At 41.6% G+C, this 15,647-nt stretch overlaps 1 protein-coding gene across 5 annotated transcripts in view; it reads left to right on the plus strand.

The window, feature by feature from the left end:
* The first annotated feature begins 5,144 nt into the window (after positions 1-5,144).
* Positions 5,145-15,647, plus strand: part of LOC137889014 (kazrin-like) — a 200,186-nt gene continuing 189,683 nt past the window's right edge. Inside the window, exons 1-5 of one of the 5 annotated variants that reach the window (XM_068732571.1) lie at positions 5,145-5,233; positions 6,657-6,717; positions 7,462-8,714; positions 9,903-11,673; positions 12,051-14,352. In XM_068732571.1, the coding sequence (XP_068588672.1) occupies positions 7,508-8,714; positions 9,903-11,641 (2,946 nt within the window). In that variant the 5' untranslated portion in view covers positions 5,145-5,233; positions 6,657-6,717; positions 7,462-7,507 and the 3' untranslated portion in view covers positions 11,642-11,673; positions 12,051-14,352. Of the gene's footprint in view, positions 5,234-5,595; positions 5,619-6,656; positions 6,718-7,461; positions 11,674-12,050; positions 14,353-15,647 lie in introns of those variants that run through there. The other 4 variants (XM_068732567.1, XM_068732569.1, XM_068732570.1 and 1 more) reach the window with 4 other exon arrangements.

A 15,647-nucleotide genomic window follows, 5' to 3' on the forward strand; every position in this document is an offset into this window, starting at 1 on the left:
CTCTCCCCTTCAGCAAGGGGGGAATTCTGTGCATCGCTACAGGGTGGAGTCACTTCCTGGGTGGGCCCAGCATTGATCATGTGAATTCACACACACAAACACACATACACACACACACACACACACACACACACACTTATAAATACACTAATAGAGATCTAAATCACTGACTATGTGCCCTCTGTGCTATGAACACATGTTAAACCTATCATAAAGTTCCAACAAAAATGTCCCAGCAGAAGCAGCTATTAGGACACACCATAAAAGTGTGTGATTCACTGAGAGAGTCCCAGTCGGATTCATGACAAACGCACACAGGTCTATGTCTCATATTTAATTATCAGACTTAAAACCGCCTGCTTATGTGGTGTGCAGGCATAAATATGAGCTGAGTGTGCGGAAGCTCTGCACATTCACATGTGTTTGTGTGGTCCACCGTGTGCGTGGGTTGAACATGTTGTGTACTTACCGTAAATACATACATGAGCCTATATTTGTACATAAATAAATATAAAATATATATAATGGGTTCATCAGAATTTAGCCACGACACAAAGATCCCCTCCCCTTTCCTGTGGTGACTGTGAAAATGTCTGGGAGGAAGGAAGAAATGTCTCAGCTCTAGCAGACAGATGGATGAGGAAATGTCTTTCTCGCTGAATGGAACCACACCGGTGTATTTAAGAATGTGTGTATGTTTCTCTGTACAGTGGCAACCAGAAATACCAGGGCACTTATTGCTGACTGAGTTTGTGCTACACTCCACATAGAACCTGTGGTCTGAACTGGTCGTCGTTTTTATTTGTAGGAAAGCTGTTGGTGCCTATTCAGCAAATTATAATCCTAACAGTTAAAGAAAGCACAGATTGCATAACAACAGAGGAATGAGCTTTTCATAACTGCAGGCATGAGGCTAATTCTCTAAACTGACTGTGGATTCTTACAAATGTCTGTATTGTTTCCAGTATTCAGTGTGTTTGGTTGATGAAAATGTCAATCATCTCACTAGAATATTATGTAATACCAGATACCAGAATACCTGTGTGAAGATGCAGGAGCATGTACATACAAAGCATGCAGTCCTCAGCTGGCCAGGGACCTTCATACTACGATCATGTTAGTGTTAGTCATGCAGCCTACAGTTGGCCATATCAGAAACAGTTTGAGAGCATCAAATGCACTTAATCCAGTGCCTTTATAAAACCAATATCTGGCATGTGATGTTTTAAAAGTAGTGGACAAAATGCATTTGTGGCTTTAAGTGGACGCTTTGTTAAAATCTCCAGGAAGTTACAGATACATACAAAGTATGCGTATTTTATACATGACTTGACACTAGTGTAAACAAGAAGCAGTTTCCTCCATGTGTGACATTAGTTTATGTCTGCACTCTGCAGTGCTCATCTCATGGAGTTGACATGAATGCCTACTGTGATTGGAGTAGCAGAGTGTAGGTCTGCGTGTGTGCCAGGAGCGCCACATGTCAAGCCTGGAGAGTGCAGCAGGTTTGTGACGTCATGAGATAAATGTCAGCCCGTAGGCCCGTGGGGCTTTGAGTGCCGCAGACAGCTGGGTCGATGGAGAGGGCAGGGCGGAGGGGGTGGAGGGGTGAGGGGTGAGGGAGGGGAATAAAGTTGGGTGAGAGGCACATTGTGTTTGTGGTCAGATACAGTATGGATGATGCAAGTAAATAGCTGAATTTGCTTGTGTGACTGTGTGGCAGCAGAGGGTCGGAGACAGTGAAAGGGGAGATGGATTGATGGGGTGTGTGTGGTATGCAAGTGTGTGTGTGTGTGCACAATATCCTTGTACATATGGCATGCTACTTCATGGGGGTCAGAGTGCATCTCTTATTGTGTGTGCGTGTGTGTGTGTGCAGAAGTGACAGGGGGCAGTGGGTTTATTGGACTTTGGGGGATTATTTGCAAGGGTGTGGTGTGTGTGTGTGTGTGTGTGTGTGTGTGTGTGTGTGTGTGCTGTCAGTACATAAATATACAGTACAGTGGGCTACAGTTGTGCGGACATATACAGTATCACGTGTTTTTGCACTGTACAATTTGTATTTGTGTTCCGACATGCTCACATTTACATTCTCCTCCCTGCACATCTGGTGTCCCATGACATGAAGCAGTTAAATTGTATTTCATCCCTGTGACATAACATGTTGTGGGATTACAGACAATGCTTTGTCTGCCTCATGTGGCACATATCTTCTATAAGGGACCCTTATTGTTTCACACTTACTGATCTGCCTGATACACAGACACGCTGTGCACCACCTCTCCCTCTTTCCCTCTTTGTCTCTCTTGTGCTATATGTTCATGTTGATGGTGAATGTTTCATTGTGAACAGAGTCATCGGCACGAACCGGCGCCCACTGCCACAGGATATGCTGCCATGCATGTAATCTGGGACACTTTGTCTCAGTTTCTCTCACAATCACTCAGTTTCCTGTTTGCTTTTAAAGTTGCCCTTTAAACCTATTTTAGACCTTGTGGTGTGGATAAATTACAGATTCAGATTCTTTTTTTTTTTTTTTTTTACATATATATATATATATTGTTTTTTTGTTCATATGAATTTAATTTTTATTGTGCTTTTATCTTCAGAAACACAAGTGAACATTATGATGTTCATACATACCTATACGTATACATACATACACAACGCAGTAGGTATTTATGAAAGTACTGTCTCAATACTCAATGCTTCAGGTTTATTATGTCCTCAAATGTCTCATTGAGCTTTTATACCTTTATAAATGTCCTCTCAATTCCTTAAAATGCTGTTTTTAAATTCAAACATACAGTACCAGGGTTATTTATACAGTCAAACTAGGTGAAGCATCGCATGTTGACCTTAAGTTTTGGCAGTGAAGCAAGCTGCCTATTTGAGTTACATAGAAGAGGATGCATTATGCTTGATATGTGGTAGCAGCGTAGCCTTCCTGTAGCTCAGCTTACTATTTTAGAGTTAGGGAGTCTGAGGTGCACAGCTTTTGCAATGATTTTCTAGCTATGCAACCATGATGCATGAAAGTACAATTTGTTCTCTGATGAAGCCACATATGTAATGACTTGCTTTCAGATCTAGCAAAACTCATACTTACTCTATGACAGACTTTGACTACTTGCCATACGTGTGAAATGGCTTCCAGGCGGGCAGCACCTGCTTGTATGATGATTTGACGTATGTGTCTGACCAGTGGACCCATCGTGAACTGCTCATCATAATTCTACAGCTGCAATTGCCATCAACTGCAAAAGACATTCTGGAGCCTTGAGTATGTCCGGAGTGACGTGCTATGACAAGCTATAAATATACACGATCATGGTCAACTTGAAATTAGATCAACTATGTGCAAGAATCTTATACTGTTTAATAGTTTGTTCCTCAAGTTTTAGGTAGATTTAACACATCACACTGTGTCAGCAACTTCACAGCAAAGTTTGGGAGGCTGCATCTAAAATACAGAGAAGGAGAAAAACCTGAGTAGAGAGAAGCCCGTTGTTTATGATCTTTCATTATGGCTCACAGAAGTCGGGCATGTAGTTTGAAAGTGGAACACCACTCAGCCCACATACAACATTGCTACAAGAGACATACCATGCATGTGGCATGAGAACACCACCCATGTGCTGCACAATGTCACAAATGTACATGTGGGGTCTGGTGAACTCCTACAGATCCTCTTTAAGAATTCCATTTATGTTGATTCTGGAGGTTCAAATAATGGCATGTGAAACCAGAGGGTAGCTTTATATATGTGTAGGTAAGCTTTATATTAATCAGTGCTTTGTGATTCAATTGACAATTGTTGGGGAAAACAAAGAGCTGGTCAGGGGAAGAGAACAAATGCTACTGCACATTATAAATCCTCAACTTGTCAGGTTGATTTTGCCTCTGTTTTCTCAACAGCTGTGGAACAGAAATGTTAATGTGGCTTCAAGATACTGAGATATGGCCTGGCTATATATATATATATAACCTGTTTTCGTCTCTGTATGTGCAATATTTATTCATTAATTTCTATTATACCACTGTTTACATTACAATTTATTAATGTAGCAATCATTGTGTACCACAAATGTATTTTGTAACTTCGTACTATTTTATTACTTTGATTCACTTTTTTTGTTACTTGTGTGATATTCTTAATGACCATTGTTGGAGGGAACCTTAGAGCTATGATTTTAGATTAATTAATTGTTGTGCAAACGATAATAAATAACTTGAACGTGAACATCAGAATTTATATTGGCAGTCAACTCCACAACCATCAACCACATCATTTTGCAAGATAAAAAAACTAAATCAAGTAAGAAGTGTATCCACTTTAAATTGTGTAGATTCAAATGAAACCGTATTATTTTTCAATAAACCTTTTTTGTAGACAAGCTCACAGTAATTTGTTACATTAAAAAAAATCGAAATAATACTACTGTATTTATTACAATTGAAAAACAATGAACTCATTACTATACACATTTTAAACTGTTCATACCATGCAATAAACACAGACGTATATGACCAAAGTTACACTACATTGAAGTGTACTGAAGTTATTACATTGCGCCCTCTACCGGCCCTTTTAATACACTACAATGACACAGTTTGTTCAGAAATAAATTTAGAAATCGTATGCGTTTTTCTCAAACCACTTTACTTTATAACTAACTTATTTAGATAGTGAAAATGAAAATGCATCTTTGATAATCTTGTAGATTAGCAAAATCAATAACTCCAAACCAAAAGTGTCAACATGTAGGCCTAGCCCAGGTCTGGCTCTGAGTTTAGTTTTACAATTTGGAGTTTGTTTTTTTCCCCCTCACAATTCTAGATTAATACAAAAACTTGGTATGTATAACAACTAGCTGGAGACAGCGTGCATATCTTGCATAATCTTAGATGAATATCTGTAATATCTTGCCTTGCATTGCATTAGATATGCAATTTTTTTTATGAAACAACTAGTAAAGGCTGGCAACGATGCGCTAATGTTCTCTTTTTAGTCCGAGATGACAGCTGCCTTTTAACATGTTTTCTTTTTTTCTTCGAGCCTTAACAAACCTGATGCTGATTGGTCCAAATTTGACATCCTCATTCGCTAACCAATCAAAACGCCATTATCTTGTTGGTACATTGGGGAAGGGAAAAAGAATAACTCAACTGTACACAACCTGCAGGAGAGGAATATTTCAAACCGTTCTACGGCAGTTTGTTTTGGGAACAAGTATGTACAAAAACCTGTAACGTGCAGATTTGTGTCAACGGCCAGTGTTCGTAACGGTCGAGTGGAACATTCTACTCTAAATGTAGCCAGGGCTTGCGAGCTAGCATCGCAGCTAGCAGTGCATTGTCAATGCTCTAATGGCGATAACAGCTGATTTATTTCACCTAAGTGAAGCCTTGTCCCAAGACCTTGACGGTTACAGGGTTCTGCTTTTGGTTTAGCGGCTTTCTCGTATCGGGACGACAGAGTAGCACTATTTTAGAAAAGCCAGTTGACCTTTTCAGTGGACGAGCTAGCAGCCTCTGTAGCAAAAACAGTAATGTGACGACGTGATGTGTGGCCAGCTAGCAATGGTGCAGGGACGGGGGGAGCGTCATCACAGCAGGTGAAACAGATGCATGTTAACGAGTTAAAATAAAAGATCAAATGAAACAGATACGTCCTTTCGTTATACATCTGTTCTATGTCCGGCAGATAAAGTCAAATAAGTAGTGATATTATAGCGCAGATGGATGGAAATAGAAGTTCATATTACGAAACTGGCTCAAAATAAATCAGTATGTAGGCCCTTGTGGGAACAATTTTTCGATTCTGCTGTGTCGTGACTGATTCTGTTGTATTTGTGCAACTGGAACTCACTACATGATGGTCTTAAATAATTGTAGGATAATATGCATTAACACGAACTATAAGGTCTTTGTTTACGTTTCCTCTCGTGTCTACAGTTGCCTGAAAACTGCTAGAAATTGAATAATTATAAAAGGATAAATAAAATATCCGATGCAAAACGAGCTAACAGCTAAAGAAAATAATAATTAAAACGATTTAGTAAAATAGATTTGTGATCCTTCAAGAGCTCGTGTGGTCGCGAGGAGGAGCAGGTGGAAGAGTCTAGTACTCATGATGGGCCTCCTGCCATTTTGTCCTACTAAGCAGTACATGAAGATCAAAATGCACCTCTGTGTTTTTACAGCTTTATATTTTGAAAAGTTTTCAAATAAGTGAAAGGTAGCTATTTATAACATGCTAATGACTGTGTTTAGTAGCAGGTTGTACAAGGCAACCACGCCATGTTAAATTAGGTAATCTGGGGACAGATTAGCTTTATTTTAGGTCTGTACTCACTGTTGTCAACTAATGGATAAAAAGAAAACACTTTCTGTATTTAACACTTTGTTACTAAGTGTGGGTGCATTAGTTTATGCGGTGTTTGTTGGTGCATTAGCAAACAAATTAGGACCTACGGTTTATTCAGCAGCTAAATGACTGAGGAGATAGAGTACACTGTGCTCAGCTAATCCCACACTACAACTGTTCACTTGGATCAGTTTGTAGTCGGAGTTTAAGTGTCATAAGTGTAAGTGTGAATGGAATGGGCTTCGTCTTTTGTAATGCATGTTGTCTTTCTTCTTCAAACTGAAAGAAAAGCCTGTGTTCATCCGTCAAACCAGCACGCCTTCTACTCTGCTTTGATCATTAAAATGGTAAGATGGTATGATAACAATTCTATATATTATTTCAATGTTGACTTACTAGTTTATGCTTTAAATGCTGAGGTAATGGAAGTATCATAATATAAATAAATATATATATATATATATATATATATATATATATATATATATATATATATATATATATATATACGCGCACACACACACACACAATAATATCGAGGGCTGATGCATTATGTCTGAACAAATAGAAAATAGACTGATAATGAAAATAACAACATTGTGTTATAAGATGAGATAGACTTTATTGTTCTGAAGGAAATTTGTCTCGGACACATACAGTAACTGCTGTTAAAAAATAACCTAGTGCATACATACAGTACATACACAGACTGTCGCCAGTTATGATGTATAGTATTTAGTTTAGTTTGTATCATGAACATGTGTACAGTGTAATACTATTCCAATATAATTGTAATACATTTCAGAATGTCTGTTGAGTTGTATTAGGTGGCAATATGATGTTTGTCATTAATGAATACAAATACTGTCAGTACTGCTATTCGTAGTACTAAGTGCTTTACACGATAATTTGATAAAGCAGAAGATAAAAGTTTGATGTATTGATTTGCATTGCAGTGTAGGGTGAATGATTAGACTGTTGAAGTGTTTATGATTCATGTTTAAGTTAATTAATGCGGTCCTTAAACGGCCCTACAGCTATATTATGAGTGGGTTTGCTAAATGACAACAGCTTCTTTATCTATTCAACAGGTGTGACAGACTTCCTTCAGAGAGCTGGATACAACCTCCACAAAAGATGGAGGACTCTCCTCACTTGTACATCTCTGAAATTGGCGACAATGAAGACGGGGAGGAGGAGGAGAATGACGATGACATTTATCAAGAGAAAACTAACATGCAGCCGGGCATGAAGGCACTGTATCCTGATCTTCATTTACATCCCAACCAGGATACTGAGAGCGACTGGAACTCTTTTCCCTGCCTGCACTGTGAGAGACATTTCACCAGCAAACAAGGCTTAGAGCGACACATGCACAGTCATGCTTCGGAGAACAACGAGGCACACGCATCCAAAAGCCGTCAGAGCAACATGTCTTGTGGTTCAAACGCGGGTCAGTCGCAGCATGAGAAGATGAAGCCTCTGGACTCGGTAGGCTCAGTCATGCAGCTTCACGCTTCATCCCCCGCTAGCTCTAACACTTCCATTTTGACAGCCGGCGACCGCAGCGCTCAGCCGGACAAACCGGGAGCATTAGAGGAGCGCCATGCTTGCAAGTACTGTGAAAAGGTGTTCACTACGCATACCAACAAGCGACGACATGAGCGCAGGATCCACGAGCAGCACCTGCAAGTCCCACGTGTGGAAAAAACCCAGCTGGCCCAAGAGGAAAATCTCCAGAGGATGCTCGGTGAACCTTCTCAACGGGAAACGGAGATCAGTGACGATACAGCACCTGCAGCGGTTCTGGAAAATGACGTGGGATGCGCAGAACAATACATGCTCGATGTCTCTAGCAATATTTCAGAGAATCTCAGCTTTTATATTGATGGAAAGATAGTGTCGACAAGTACAGTCAGTAGCTGTGAAGCGCCCGAGAGTCATTCTGGTTCTTCGACTTTAGTTGGACTGGATGCCCTGATCCTAGATCCCGGCCAAATCAGCCAGGTTTTAAATACAGATTCAGTCGCAGGCAAAGAGATACCTGGTCAACCACAGGTCAGAAGAAGAACTGCAACGCCACCTCTTTTACCACAAATTAAAACTGAACTGGAGTCTGAGGTGGTTGTGTCGTCATCCTCACTTGTATCTTCTTTAATAGAGAATCTACTTCCTCAGAATGCAGAGTCCACAGCTGTGCAGAAGGAAAGAACTGTGTTTCTGTCTCCGAAGCTGAAGCTGCTGCTCGAGAAGCAGGACGGCCTTAAACCTACACTTGCCCTCATCGCAGATGCCCAGATGCCCTGTTCCCCCGTCTCTCTCTCCACCCTGGCTGCTGGAACAGGTAGGTTTAAAAGAAGGACGGGCTCTCCACCGAGCTCTCCACAGCAAAACCCAACATCTAAAGATGAAACGGCAGATAGCGGAGATTGTGAAGTTGTGAGTACAGGGCTGATAGTGACCCAAAATAGTTCACCCGCGCACCAAACGGCAAATGCGAAGGATGACGCGACTCCACCTGTGGAGGAGCCGGCAGTGAAACCTGTACCCACGGCCGGCGGTAACTCCTGTAACCAGCAACCATTGGATCTCTCTAATACGGTCAAAAGAAATGAAGATTTAGCTTTAACTAATGCAGCGCTGGATTTGAGCTTTCAAAAGAAGACCCTAGGTAAATCTGAACTGACATTGGAGCTAGTTTCACAGGCAGTTTTGAAAGCAGGTAAATCAAATACATGCATGGCGGAGACGGCCTTGATAAATATCGGGGAGCATAATGTAAGAATAGGGAACCCTGAGATCCCTTTAGTCACAGACTTCACAATACTCACAGGTCCAGATGGGATGGAGCCCATGGTAGAGGGACTTGTTTACGGGCTTGCGCTTCCCTCCAGTTCTCTGACTCCATCCCCCGCATCCCTTACCCCAGCTTCGCCGTGCACCATAGCGTTTGCTTCCCCAGCCTCACACACAACGCTCCCTACCTCTTCTTCATTAATAACAGTTGTGGCGCCACCAAACATTTCTAACCCTCCAAGGCAACCAATCCAGTTACTCGCCCCAAACATATCTCCTGAGCCCCTGGTACTCTGCACAGAAAACGCATTGAATTTTTCGGAGTGCGATTTAACGGCTGCATTTGCTGTTACAGATTCTGCAAACACTCTCTCCCAATCCTTTGACCCGGCTCTAAATCTGCCCGGCCATGTGTTTCTCTCTGATCAAATAGCTCTCACTCAGCCTCTAGTTGAGTCCATTCCTATGTCAGAAGTGCCATTCGCGCCCACTGTAACTTTAAACGATTCCCTCATCAACTCTTACAACATTACCAGCAACACAGTGTTGATAGAGTGCACAATAGCTCTTGAAGCCCCAGGGAGTTTAGTCCCTGCTGCAGTTAGCTTACAGGAAACCACTGCTGAGCCTCCAGCACCTACACACATGGTTGTTAATCACATAGAACAGCAACAGATCGTTTCAGTGCCCAACCCTCAAACTGTGGACCCCACCATTCTTATGTCCTCCATTGCAGAATCAGTAACTCTATCCACCACCACCTCAGCGATGTCTGATTGTCCTGCTGTGGGTGAATCAAGTCCTGACCCGGAGCTTGTTGTCAGTGCAGAGCCAGCAACCATAAAAGAGGAAGAAGCTGCTGACAGCACTGTTTCCATACCCGAAATCTCATCGGAAACCTCGCCTTCTTCTGAGAAAGCTCCACAGGACGGCGCACCAAGCGATGCCCAACAGCAGACGTTCACCAAGAACTTTGTGTGCAATGTGTGTGACAGGCTCTTCCATTCAATGAAAGAGCTGGGCCATCACGTGGGTGACCATGCTGATGAATGGCCGTACAAATGTGAGTTCTGCGTGCTGCTCTTCAGCAAACCCTCCGCGCTGCTCGATCATCGATCAAGTCTCCACGGTGTCGGGAAGAATTATGTCTGCAGCGCATGCACAAAAGAGTTTGTCTATCTTTGTAATCTGAAACAGCATCAGGACGAGTTGCATCCTGGTCAGCAGTGTACCTACACAGAAGAGGAAAAGGGTAAACTAAGACCTCAGAACTACAATAACTCGATTAAAGTCACCACGGAGCCACCGGTGCCCGATGCTGCAGAGGAGCCCAAGAAACCGGTGAAAAAGGAAGACAATGAAGTTGATGTGGCTGCCGAGGAACTGTTTACAACGATAAAAGTCATGGCCTCAGATGGAGCCAAAGTCAAGGGGCCCGATGTCCGTCTTGGCATTAACCAGCACTATCCCAGCTTTAAGCCCCCTCCGTTTCCGTACCATAACAGATCACCCGCCGGCTCAGTGGCTTCAGCCACAAACTTCACCACCCACAACATCCCTCAAACCTTTACGACGGCCATCCGCTGCACCAAGTGTGGAAAGAGCTTTGATAACATGCCTGAGTTACACAAGCATATCCTGGCTTGTGCCAATGCCAGCGATAAAAGGAGATACACGCCCAAAAGAAATCCCATCCCGCTGCGCCACTTTGCAAAAACTCAAAATGGAGTTCTGTCTACCACTAATACGACAAACGGACTGAACGCTTCGAACAGACCCAGTCAGTCCAACCGGTCCAAACCTAGCCAGGAATCACCGGTGAACGTGAAGTTCAAGGTGCTGAACAAAAAGAAGAAGAAGTTGGTCCAGAGGGTCATGCCGCAGAGGAACAAATCGGCCCCGTCATCAAATAAAATGTCACGCGCACACGTGGATGAGCAGCAAGAGATCTTTGTCTGCCCGCACTGTAGCAGGGAGTTCACGATGCGTCGCAGCAGAACCAAACACATGGCCGTCTGCCCCAAGAAGCCTAAAGAGGTGAAGAAAAGGAAAGACGGAGGCATCTCTGTGACGAAGGAAAACGATGGACACCTGCACAGAAGGGCGGAAGAGAAACAGCAAGCCTCGCCTCAGCACAAAACAAGACTCCAGAGTTCTGGGCCTGCTAAAAGGCCCGCCATCCTCCCAGTGCAGACCGTCTTCTCAAGCAAAAGAAGTAAAATAATCATAAAAGAGAGCACGCAGCCAAAACAAGAGACGCCCACACTGAACGAACTCCCCATTGTTCGCACTTTCAACCCCTCTATGCGGCAGTATGGCAGAGTGCAGCACAGCGTCAAAGGAATCCCCATTAAGATCTCCGTAGTGAAACCGCAGCAGGCCGCACCACAGAAGGACGAGCTGCTTCCCGCCCAGAGCCGAGAGCCGGCAAGCATAGCCGCCACCAGCAGCTCGGAGCACAGTCCCACCGTCTGAAGACTTCCCAGCAGCCCACCGGCGATCATCAGGTAGGTAAAGCACATTTGAGTTCATAATGACAATGATAATCTAGGGATGTGTGTAAATAAATCATTGAAAAAGAGCTACAGTACACAGTCATTCCAAATGTTTCCGGATTAGATGGGTACAACAGCATAAGTAAGTAAAACACCAGCAGCTTCTACAATAAGCAAGCCTCTTAAGATGATAGACAGTATAATTGGGAAATTACCATTTTGGACAGACCGCCAATAAGATCTCAGCACTGCCGTGTTTTTAAATAGCTCATGTTATGTATAGAAGTAAATAATGAAAACATAAATTACTAGCAAGAAATGCAACAACCAGATAATTGTAAGAAACTTAATTTCTATATCTTTTGCTAAATATGTTTTGATGTTTTTAGGACCGTGCTGTGTGGAGCTCCTCATACACCTCCTCATATACTAAACTGTTAATCACACTGGAGACCCCATGGACCCGGTTTGCATCATGCTGTACAATAAATGAAGACGGATGACCAAGGATACTGCAGTGAGTGGAGGCATTCAACTGAGTATTTGAATGCTTTTTGTAGTAGCTTGGGAGTTTTTTTTATATTTCTCCTTCATTTCATAACATTTCTGTCAACAGCTTGGATTTGCACTTTGAAGTTTAGCTGACTGCTACATGTCACAAATTGGGAAGGAAGTGGGAGGACTTGAGCTCGAAGGCTGCTCTCATTTCCTACTTTGAGTTTTATTTTCAGAGAGGATAGCAGGTGGCAATCATTCTCAGCATGTATTTGCACTTTTTATTCACTGTTGTCTGTGTCCTTTTGGTTTAAACTCTTCCTGCATGCTCGTGCTACATTTAATTGGTTATGTTGATGCAAATAGGCCTTAAACTCCGGCGTTGGTCTAATTGACAATAAGTGGCGTGAATACGTGGAAGATACGTCTAGATTACTTCTAAATGCAGAACTACAGGATCATAGAAAAGTAACACACCGCATAGCAGTGGTTCTCAACCTGGAGGAAACAAATTGAGTAAAGTAAAATAATAATAAAATAACATATATTAGACTGGAGAATGTTTTTTTGTTTTTTTTACATTATATTGCCTGTACCAGCAATATATATTTTGCCTCGGAATTTTATTGAGTGTATTTTTGAGAGTGGGTCTGACTGGAGGATTGCTGAGCAGTCAAGTGGAGAGAAAAGTCACGGAAAGCATGAAAAAGCCACAGTGCCTGGAGCACAGTGGACAATGATTAGTTGCAAGCTGTTCTCACTAAAGCAACGATTGCCCGCACCAGAGCAATCCCAACGGGGGGGGTTCGTGACCCACGAGAATCACTGCTCTATAATAGCGTGTAACTCTAGATGACACAGGATATCACCGCCCCTGATTACTATTAGAAAAGTCTGTGTTTTCACGATCGGCGTGAATGTAACATTGGTAGATTTAATGCGTCAGCCTTTGCAAATCAAATTTGTATATAATCTGGTTGTCTCAGTTGCTAATGTATTAGTATGAATGTTTTGAGAATACTTCTCTCTATGTGCCATCAAATGTATATAGTATGATTAAATGTGGCATAAAGGGGATGACCAATAAACTAGTTTGGTGTTTCCCTCACATGGAATATATTTTGGTGGTACTTTTGTCTCTGTGTGTTGAACTGCAGGCTACTCATAAACAATGCATTGATGTGCTATCACAGGTTATTAAAGGGCTTCCCTCTGTAGCCTAATCCCATATGTTGGAGTTGAGTTTATAGGCCACCACAAATACATTCTCAACTTTTGGGAAACAGTTTGATGTATTTGAGCAGCAATTGCAAACAGAAGTACTGCGTAATCTGAACAGCTTGGATGCATCATTGCCACTTTTACAATATTTAGAGTTTAATTCTGAACAGCGTTAGAACTCCTGCTTGGCCTCACTGCATTTCCTCTGAAATCCTGAAATATTTACTGTAGCCTAGTTCGCTTATAGGCTTTATTTTGCACCTGTTTCACAAAACTCTTGTCACAAAATATAATTTTGTGTTTTTTGTTTTTTTCCCCTTCAAAAAATATATATTGTCAAATTAGAAATTCAGTCTGTTTGGGTCTCTGTCATCCGTAGCGCTCAAGCGTTTCGTCATTGCTTATGATCTGTTGGCAACAGTTTATTGTGTGAAGTGTGTATAATAAATTCCACATGTACAGTATAAATCACAAAATGGAAACGTAACGCTGGAACCCTGTAATGACGTACGGAAACGTTTGTGGCAAGTTGTCACTAATCTCAAAGAGTGAGTGTGATGAATTGTATCTGTTTGATTACATTTTTATAAGCTACTAGTTTGAAGAGCTAGTGCTATACAGGGTACTTATTTCATTATGATTATCATTATGTTAATTTTGGCAAACTAAAACTTGACAATGGCCTGTAACAATAATGGTACCTCTATTTTACATTTTGCCTTTCCAACCCTCACTGGTGAAGTCTGCTTCATGCAGACGGACGGACTGCAATGTGTTGGATGTACAGGATGGTTTGGGAGACTGTTATTTAACTGTGAAAAGTGCTTGTAGCATTTCAAAGTGTAAATTGAGTCGTGTATATTTATTAATAATTTAAAATCATGTAATCAATATCTGAACAGTTCCTCTGTATGATTTGCACTAAAGTTTTTCTTAAAGCGTGTGTTTAAAATAAATGGAGAATGTTAAGATTAAGTGACGTTTGTGTGAAACTTTCTTCGGTACAGAAATACAATTAATCACATTATTGTTGTTTAGTCGTTCATGTAGAAGTCTGCGGATTTCATGCTGGGAAATTATCCCAAATTCTGTCATTTAAAAAAACATTTTTTTAAAGTATTAACATAATTCGACTCCAGATTTGCATAGTTCCTGCATTATGAGCCTTACTAGAAAATACAGAAGTGTCCAGGTGGTGGCACACTTTCCTTATTTTAACCTCTGGAGCAGTGGATTCAATAGAGAGCAGATTCTGTAATACCACTGCACCTCTTCTGCTCTTTCTGTTAAATAATCCACATTCAGGGATGTTTTTGCTCTATTTTAAAGCATTTTTTCCACCACCAGTATGATCAAATTTGGTATTAAGATGCAAAGACATCCAGCCTGTGACCTGTTTTCTGGGAAAGAGGTGGATCTTTTTGTGGAGTAGCTATCAACTGTATTTGACCCATTTTTACCTTTCATATTTAATATCTACAACAAAAGGTTGCACAACAAATACTGCAAATGACGTTACATAAAAAAATAATGAGTCAAGTGAAGAGATAAATACACGACAGAACTAGAAATATCAAAGTACGTGCATCAAAATGTATGTGCATTTACTTTGGCAGGAGATCACACTAAGAACCGTCTCCAAACAGTGACGCACCGTGCCTCTCAGGAAAACTGCTCTGCACAAGCACCATTTTTTATGGGAAAAGTCTAATTAGCAAAGTTAGCTGTGGGTGGTGGAGTAGCTGAGAAAGTAGAAAGGGTGGAGAAGAGCAGCAAATAACGTGAGTGAACACCGAAAGTAGGGAAGCAGAGTTTGTCGGTAAAAATGAAAGAGGCACCGATTTGCTGTGAGGCTGTAAATTAAAAAGTGCTGCTGTGATGCCCCGCAGACGATATTCTGCAGGACCCCCAAAATAGTCCAATCAAGCAAACTCAAGATACCAGCTTTTAGGAAACACCCAAGGATTAGAGGGAGCTGTCATTAGCTTAGCTTAGCGTAAAGTGAAAAAACACGCCTAGTGATGTCTAAAGCTGACTTATTTGCACATTACAAAATGTTCCCATGAAGTGTTGCTCAAGGGGGCCATGTGGAGAGTTGTTGTAAACAAACTTAGCTTCATATTCAAGGTTACTGACAAAAACACATTGTGTGTGTGTACTTGAGGCCTAACAAGCGTGTTTAAAAAATGTCCTTCCATCATAACATATTTGCAAAGGTGATTTATTGGAACATTTTGAAACCGGCGTTGTTTACGTCCATGTTTACTTGC

Source organism: Cebidichthys violaceus, unplaced genomic scaffold (assembly GCF_023349555.1).
Source record: "Cebidichthys violaceus isolate CVI_PGR_0920_01 unplaced genomic scaffold, fCebVio1.0.p SCAF_6, whole genome shotgun sequence".
In the NCBI taxonomy this organism is placed as follows: Eukaryota; Metazoa; Chordata; class Actinopteri; order Perciformes; family Stichaeidae; genus Cebidichthys; species Cebidichthys violaceus.